Here is a 9,289-nt window from a genome sequence, read left to right as displayed (position 1 = left end):
GTAATCCTAAATCTATAATTATCAGTCCAATGAAACATCATCATTTGAGTAAAATAAAGTGGATCAGTAAAAATATTATCAGAATATGAATTTTTATGTCCCCCACTATAGTAGTGGGGGACATATTGTTTTTGCCCTGTCTGTCTGTCTGTCTGTCTGTTGGTCTGTCTGTTGGTCTGTTTGCGCCAACTTTAACATTTTGCAATAACTTTTGCTATATTGAAGATAGCAACTTCATATTTGGCATGCATGTGTATCTCATGAAGCTGCACATTTTGAGTGGTGAAAGGTCAAGGTCAAGGTCATCCTTCAAGGTCAGAGGTCAAATATATGTGGCCAAAATCGCTCATTTTATGAATACTTTTGCAATATTGAAGATAGCAACTTGATATTTGGCATGCATGTGTATCTCATGGAGCTGCACATTTTGAGTGGTGATAGGTCAAGGTCAAGGTCATCCTTCAAGGTCAGAGGTCAATTATATGTGGCCAAAATCGCTCATTTTATAAATACTTTTGCAATATTTAAGATAGCAACTTGATATTTGGCATGCATGTGCATCTCATGGAGCTGCACATTTTGAGTGGTGAAAGGTCAAGGTCAAGGTCATCCTTCAAGGTCAGAGGTCAAATATATGTGGCCCAAATCGCTTATTTTATGAATACTTTTGCAATATTGAAGATAGCAACTTGATATTTGGCATGCATGTGTATCTCATGGAGCTGCACATTTTGAGAGGTGAAAGGTCAAGGTCATCCTTCACAAGGTCAAGGTCATCCTACAATGTCAAACATCATATAGGGGTACATAGTGTTTCACAAACACATCTTGTTTTTGTATATTTTGTATATTAAATATTATGTTAATGTTTAATTATGTTGATTAATATAAATATAAGCAGGACAGGGGAGGTAATACACTATTATATCTTTCTTATATACAGGGGAAACAAATGCGATAAGTTTAAATTTCATGTTTAATAAATAGAGGATAATTGTTCAAGTCTTCACAAAACAACACTTACCTGAATACCACAATGGATTCCACTCAAACAATACCCCACGCCCCTACCAGAATCCCTCCCTCCCCCACCTCATCCCCCTCCCCCAAATTTTTTTTTTAAACATCTAATAAATTACCACACCCCACATTATACCCCCCTCTCACCCCCCCCCCTACCCCTCCCCCCCCCCGGCCCCCCCCAAAAAAAATATATTTTTTGTAAACATCTAATAAATTACCACACCCCACATTAAACCCCCCCTCTCACCCCCCCCCCCCTACCCCCCCCCATTTTTTTTTTATTTTTGAAAGATCATCTAAATAATTATTGAATATGAACAATTTCCCCATGATGGCTTACGTTATACTGTCAAGCACTCGAATAGTCGAGCGCACTGTCCTCTGACAGCTCTTGTTAGGTCACAAGGTCAAGGTCACAGTGACTCGAAATAGTAAAATGGTTTGCGGATGATAACTCAAGAATGCTTACGCCTAGGATCATAAAACTTCATAGGTACATTGATCATGACTGGCAGATGACCCCTATTGATTTTCAGGTCACTAGGTCAAAGGTCAAGGTCACAGTGACTCGAAATAGTACAATGGTGTCCGGATGATAACTTACATTAGGTCAAAGGTCAAGGTCACAGTGACAAAAAACGTATTCACACAATGGCTGCCACTACAACTTACAGCCCATATGGGGGGCATGCATGTTTTACAAACAGCCCTTGTTTTAAGAAATGTTAACAACTTTGCAATTTCCGTACATTTTCGCTATCTCCAATGTTCCTCGGCTTCTATTGTTAAGTACCCATATATTGATGAGGTAGTACAAACAACACAATATCCTCGTAAACTAAGAAAGTGAACATGAGTTTGGTAAGATATTTATTTTTTTAATGTCTGGCCTCTTCACCCTTGACCTGCTCACGTGATACACAATGTCTTGTGCCAACCGATCAAGATGTGTTATCGAAGTGAGTGAGTAAACAGCGATGTAAAGAAACTTAGTAATTGTCAACACAATTGACTTGGACGACACTGTATTTTGATCTCAAAACAAGTTGTATTGCTCATTTTTAGCTCACCTGAGCATAACGTGCTCATGGTGAGCTTTTGTGATTGTATTTTGTCTGTCTTGCGTTGTGCGCTGTCAACATTTGCCTTGTTAACTCTCTGGAGGCCACATTTATTGTCCAATCTTCATGAAATTTGGTCAGAAGATTGGTCTCAATGATATCTTGGATGAGTTTTAAAATGGTTACTTTTGCTTGAAAAACATGGCTGTCAAGGGGTGGGGCATTTTTCCTTATATGGCTTTAGTAAAATCTTGTTAACAATCTTGAGGCCACATTTGTTGTCTGATCTTCATGAAACTTGGTCAAAAGATTCATCCCAATAATATCTTGGACGAGTTCAAAAATGATGCTGGTTGGTTGAAAAACATGGCCACCAGGGGGGGGGGGCGGGGATTTTTCCTTATATGGCTATATTAAAACCTTGTTAACACTCTAGAGGTCACATTTATTTTCCGATCTTCATGAAACTTGCTCAAAAGATTTGTCCTAATAATATCTTAGATGAGTTCAAAAATGGTAACCTTTTCTTGAAAAACATAGCTGCCAAGGGGCGGGCATTTTTTATGCTCCCCCAAAAAAAATTTGGGGGGGGAGCATATAGTCGCTTCGTGTGCCCGTCCGTCAGTTCACAATTTTTTTCCGGGCTATTTCTCAGCAACTAATGACTGGAATTCAATTACTTTATGGGAAGCTTCACTACCAAGAGGAGATGTGCATATTATTAGCCTGTTCTGGTTGGATGATTTTTCACAGAGTTATGGCCCTTTGAAATTTTCCATTAACTGTACATATAGTGCAATTCTTGTCCGGGCTATTTCTCAGCAACTAATGAATGGAATTCAATTAAACTTTATGGGAAGCTTTACTACCAAAAGGAGATATGCATATTATCAGCGGGTTCTGGTCAGATGATTTTTCACAGAGTTATGGCCCTTTTGAAATTTTCCATTAACTGTACATATAGTGCAATTCTTGTCTGGGCTATTCCTCAGCAACTAAAGACCGGAATTCAATGAAACTTTATGGGAAGCTTCACTACCAAGAGGAGATGTGCATATTATCAGCCAGATCTGGTCGGATGATTTTTCACAGAGTAATGGCCCTTTGAAATTTTCCATTGTACATATAGTGCAATTCTTGTCCAAGGTATTTCTGAGCAACTTATTACGGGAATTCAATGAAACTTTATGGGAAGCTTCACTACCAACAGGAGATATGTATATTATCATCCGGTTATGGTCGCATGATTTTTCACAGAGTTATGGCCCTTTGAAATTTTCCATTGTACATATAGTGCAATTCTTTTCCGAGCTATTTCTCAGCAACTTATCACGGGAATTCAATGAAACTTTATGGGAAGCTTCACTACCAACAGGAGATATGCATATTATCAGCCGGTTATGGTCGGATGATTTTTCGCAGAGTTATGGCTCTTTTGTGTAAACTATACATATAGTGCAATTCTTGTCCGGGCTATTTCTCCCCAACTACTGACTGGACTTCAATGAAGCTTTATGGGAAGCTTAACTACCTTGAGGAGATGCGCATGTTATAAGTGGGTTCTGGTTAGATGATTTATTTAGAGAGTTATGGCCCTTTGAACGTTTTAAGTTGCAAAACCATCCATCATATTATTTTGTCCAAAGTTATTCCCCTCAAGACGTTTCCTTTTATCTGAATATATAGTGCAATATTGTGACAAAAAAAAACTTTGGGTAGCATCACCCGTCTCCGACGGTTTCTTGTCCTTATATGGCTATAGTAAAATCTTGGTAACACTCTAGAGGCCACATTTATTGTTCAATCTTTATGAAACTGAGTCAGAAGATTCATCCCAATAATATCTTGGAAGAGTTCAAAATGATGCCGGTTGGTTAAAAAACATGGCCGACAGGGGCGAGGAATTTTTCCTTATATGGCTATATTAAAACCTTGTTAACACTCTAGAGGCCACATTTATTTTCCGATCTTCATGAAATTTGGTCAGAAGATTTGTCCCATTGATATCTTGGATGAGTTTAAAAATGGTGACCTTTGCTTGAAAAACATGGCTGCCAAGGGGCGGGGTATTTTTTTGTTACATGGCTATATATGGCTATAGTAAAATCTTGTTAACACTCTAGAGGCCATATTTATTGTCCAATCTTCCTGAAACTTGGTCAGAAGATTCATCCCAATAATATATTGGACCAGTTAAAAAATGATGTCCTTTGGTTGAAAAACATGGCCGCCAGAGGGCGAGGCATTTTTTCTTATACTGCTATAGTAAAACATTGTTAACACTCTAGAGGCCACATTTATTGTCCAATCTTCATGAAATATGGTCAAAAGATTTGTCTTATTGATATTTGGATGAGTTCGAAAATGGTTACGTTTGCTTGAAAAACATGGCTGCCAAGGGGCAGGGCATTTTTCCTTATATGGCTATAGTAAAATCTTGTTAACACTCTAGAGGCCACATTTATAGTCCGATCTTCATGAAACTCAGCCAGAAGATTCATTCCAATAATATCTTGGAGGAGTTCAAAAATGATGCTGGTTGGTTGAAAAACATGGCCACCACGGGGGCAGGGCATTTTTCCTTATATGGCTATAGTAAACCCTTGTTAAAGTGATATTTTGGGCATTTTTCACTGTTGAATTGAGCTGAAAAGAATTAACAGGTCAAAAGAGTTAGTTAAAATGTGGTTACTGACCAATTATCTGCAACTCATCGTGCTACCAGTTGTTTATTAAAAATATATTTTTTATACGATATTTTACATGACTCACCCAGTCCTCTAAGCCGAAATGATCCGTAAAACAAAATAATGTCTTTGTGTTGTATGAACGAATCTGAACTAAAACTAACTTTAGGTTCACATTGTACATGCATGATCAGTTGTCAAACGAAAGTACGGTTGATATTCAAATGCATTATTTTTTCTTTCTGGGATATTGTTTTAGTATGTTGATGCTGCATTTACAAATATAAGTGTATGAAGTGAAAACACTAAAAATAAACAACAGTTGCGATAGACACCTGTAAACTATTAGATGCCCATAATATCACTTTAACACTCTAGAGGTCACATTTATTTTCTGATCATCATGAAACTTGGTCAGAAGATTTGTCCCAATGATATCTTGGATTAGTTCGAAAATGCTTTTGGTTGCTTTAAAAACATGGCCACCAGGGGCAGGGCATTTTTCCCTATATGGCTATATATGGCTTTAGTAAAACCTAATAACACTCTAAAGGCCACATTTATTGTCAAATCTTCTTGAAATTTGGTCAGAAGATTGGTCTCAATGATATCTTGGATGGGTTCGAAAATAATTATGTTTGCTTGAAAAACATGGCTTCCAAGGGGCGGGGCTTTTTTCCTTATATGGCATTTGTAAAATCTTGTTAACACTCTAGAGGCCACATTTACTGTCCGATCTTCATGAAACTTGGTCAGAAGATTCACCCTGATAATATCTTGGAAGAGTTCAAAATGATGCCGGTTGGTTGATAAACATGGCTGCCAGGAGGCGTGGCATTTTTCCTTATATGGCTATAGTAAAACCTTGTTAACACTCTAGAGGCCACATTTATTTTCCGATCTTCATAAAACTTGGTCAGAAGATTTGTCCCAATAATATCTTGTTATCTCAGGTGAACGACTTTGAGCCTTTCAGGCCCTCTTGTTCTAATTAATTCCTGTTTTCCTGTTGTAAAAAAACCCACAGAGAATTATGAAATTTAAATTAAATTGGAATTGTATATACACTTGGTGACTTTTCAAACGCAGCATTTTTTCAAACTTAAATATCTCGGTTATGAGTCAATATTTTGATTTAAAATTGTGATCATTTGACTACAGTATGTGCAAGCAAACAATAAAATCATTCTTTCGAGATGATCGGATGCTTCAGCAATTGGGGAAGGTAGCCTGCAACATGCTGATTGCGCTGTTGCGCTCCTGAAATTTTATAAGAGACATATTGATTTTTAAATTAATTTCCTGGTGTATCAACCCACCTTAAATGAAGACATTGAAATATAATTAGAATCATATCGCGTTTAACCATTTTCACGTGCAAAAAGATGAAACCACACCTACCCCACATTCAAAAGCGCCCAATTGTCACGGATGAATGATTTTATTATTATCTTGCACAGAATATAGTAGAATATGATCACATGTGCAATTTTAAATTAAAATCTTAACTAATTACTGAGATATTCAAGTTTGAAAAGTGTTGCATTAGAAAAGTCTCCAAGTGTATGGAGCATAATGAGCCTTATTCTTATTTATATAACCCCCTTGAAGGTCAGAATGCAAGAAAACAAGACACAGGGTCACAGAAAGTTGCTGATTCATCAGGACAAATGGAGGCATCAAGTGATTCGTCGACTAGGTAAATGTTAATTAATGTAATTATGACTTCATTACAGATATGTGAATTTTTAATGCCTGGGAGGATTTTAATGCTAGTTTGAATTATTGTTCACATGAGCAGATGCTGTGTAGCACATGTGTTAATGCCATGCTCAACCTTAAAGATCAATTCAAAGATTTGTTTCCTCTCTCAAATGTTTTAATGTCTGTAAGGATTTTAATACCACTTGATCAATCTCCAGGACCAGACAAGGTGTTGCATACAACTACCACGCTCCTTGTTGAAAGGTGATGGTCAAATTTTGAAATCATATAACATAAATTATTATTTCTGCTCTGAAACTTGTTAATGCCTGTGCGGATTTTGAATAATTATTCTCAGTGACCAGATGATGTGGTTCACAGAACTCCCATACCTCACTGTGAAATGTCACAGAAAGAGGTCTAAGTCTCAATTTAAGGTCAAAGGACATACATATTTTGTTTCCGCTTTAAAGTTTTTTCATGGTTAAGTTTGATTGTTGTTCGCTGTGTCCAGATGAAGCTTGGTATACAACTTTGAAAGATCAAAATATCAGGAATTTTTGTTTCTGCTCCTTTACTTTTTAGCTCACCTGATTGATCAGGTGAGCTTTTGTGACTGGCCTTTGTCCGTCGTATGTCCGTCCGTCTGTCAACATTTGCTCGTAAACACTCTAGAGGCCACATTTCTTGTCCCATCTTCATGAAACTTGGTCAGAAGCTTTGTCCCAATGAAATCTCTGCGGAGTTCAAAACTGGGTTATGCCGGGTCAAAAACTAGGTCACTAGGTCAAAAAAAGAAAAACCTTGTAAACACTGTAGAAGTCACATTTCATGCCCAATCTTCATGTAACTTTGTCAAAATGTTTGTCTTAATGATATCTTGGTTGAGTTCAAAAGTGGTTCCGATCCGTTGAAAAACATGGCTGCCAATGGGCGGGGCAGTTTTCCTTTTTTGGCTATAGAGAAACCTTGTAAACACTAGAAGTCACAATTTTTGCCCAATCATCATGAAAGTTGGTCAAAACATTGGTTCAAATGATGTCTCGGACGAGTTCGAAAATGATCGAGATCGGTGAAAAACATGGCCGCCAGTGGGCAGGGCATTTATCTCCATATGTATTTAGTGGCAGTTTTCCCTATTTGGCTATAGAGAAACCTTGTTAACACTCTAGAAGTCACCTTTTTTTGGCCAATTATCATGAAAGTTGGTCAAAACATTGTTCTTATTGATATCTCTTACGAGTTTGAAAATGGCCTGGATCTGTGAAAAAACGTGGCCGCCAATGGGCGGGGCATTTTTCTCTATATGTATATAGTGAAAACATGTGAACAGAGTAGAAGTCATATTTTTGGCCAAATATTCATGAAATTTGCTCAGAACATTTGTTTCCTTGATACGAGAGTTGAGTTAAAAAATGGTTCCCGTCAGTTGAATAACATGGCTGCTGGGAGTGGGGCAGTTTTCTCATTATGCCCCCCCCCCCTTTCGAAGAAGAGGGGGTATATTGTTTTGCTCATGTCGGTCCATCCGTCCAACAGATGGTTTCCGGATGATAACTCAAGAGCACTTATGCCTAGGATCATGAAACTTCATAGATACATTGATCATGACTTGCAGATGACCCCTATTGAGTTTCAGGTCACTAGGTCAAAGGTCAAGGTCACAGTGACCCTAAGCAGTAAAATGGTTTCCGGATGATGACTCAAGAACATTTATGCCTAGGATCATGAAACTTCATAGATACATTGATCATGACTTGCAGATAACCTCTATAGATTTTCAGGTCACTAGATCAAAGGTCAAGGTCACGATGACCCGAAATAGTAAAATGGTTTCCGGATATTAACTCAAGTACGCTTAGGCCTAGGATCATGAAACTTCATAGGTACACTGATCAGGACTCGCAGATGACCCCTATTAATTTTCAGGTCACTAGGTCAAAGGTCATGGTTACCCGAAATAGTAAAATGGTTTCCAGATGATAACTCAAGAACGCTTATGTCTAGGATCATGAAACTTCATAGGAACATTGATCATGACTCGAAGATGACCCCTATTGATTTTCAGGACACTAGGTCAAAGGTCAAAGTGACCTGAAATAGTAAAATGGTTTCTGGATGATTACTCAATAACGCTTATGCCTAGGATCATGAAACTTCATAGGTACAATGATCATGACTTGCAGATGACCCCTATTGATTTTTAGGTCACTAGGTCAAAGGTCAAGGTCATGGTGACCTGAAATAGTAAAATGGTTTCTGGATGATTACTCAAGAACGCTCATGCCTAGTTTCATGAAACTTCATAGGTATATTGACCATGACTCGCAGATGACCCCTATTGATTATCAGGTCACTAGGTCAAAGGTCAAGGTCACAGTGCCAAAAAACAAAATCACACAATAGCTGTCAAGGTCACGGTGACTCAACTTAGAAGAATGGTTTCTGGATGATAACTCAAGAATGCTTATGCCTAGGATCATGAAACTTCATAGGTACATTGATCATGACTCGCAGGTGAAATAATGATGAAGCTTGACCAGAATGTTTGTCTGGACAATATCTAGGTCAAGTTTGACATTTGGTAAAGATTAAATGAACCGACTCCTCTCAGGTGAGCTAACTAGGGCCATCTTGGCCCTCTTGTTTATACCTGGGGGATGTTGTTATTGCATTTGATTATTATTACCAATTGTCCACAATGCTTACTGCTCCTCAGTGAAAGGCCAAGGTCACAACCAATATCAAAGGTCATTTACTTTAATGTCTGTTCTGCAAATTAATTGCCAGGAGGATTTGTATTATTTCTGATAA

General features: G+C 37.9%; 1 protein-coding gene across 1 annotated transcript in view; it reads left to right on the top strand.

Moving 5' to 3' along the window:
- Nucleotides 1-9,289, top strand: part of LOC127873053 (uncharacterized) — an 85,490-nt gene that overhangs the window by 71,394 nt on the left and 4,807 nt on the right. The window contains exon 3 of the mRNA XM_052416617.1: nt 6,383-6,470. Coding sequence (XP_052272577.1) covers nt 6,383-6,470 — 88 coding nt within the window. The remainder of the gene's footprint in view (nt 1-6,382; nt 6,471-9,289) is intronic.

Source organism: Dreissena polymorpha, chromosome 3 (genome assembly GCF_020536995.1).
Source record: "Dreissena polymorpha isolate Duluth1 chromosome 3, UMN_Dpol_1.0, whole genome shotgun sequence".
In the NCBI taxonomy this organism is placed as follows: Eukaryota; Metazoa; Mollusca; class Bivalvia; order Myida; family Dreissenidae; genus Dreissena; species Dreissena polymorpha.
Note: the sequence above shows the minus strand (reverse complement) of the source record. Positions and strands in the feature narration are given on the sequence as shown.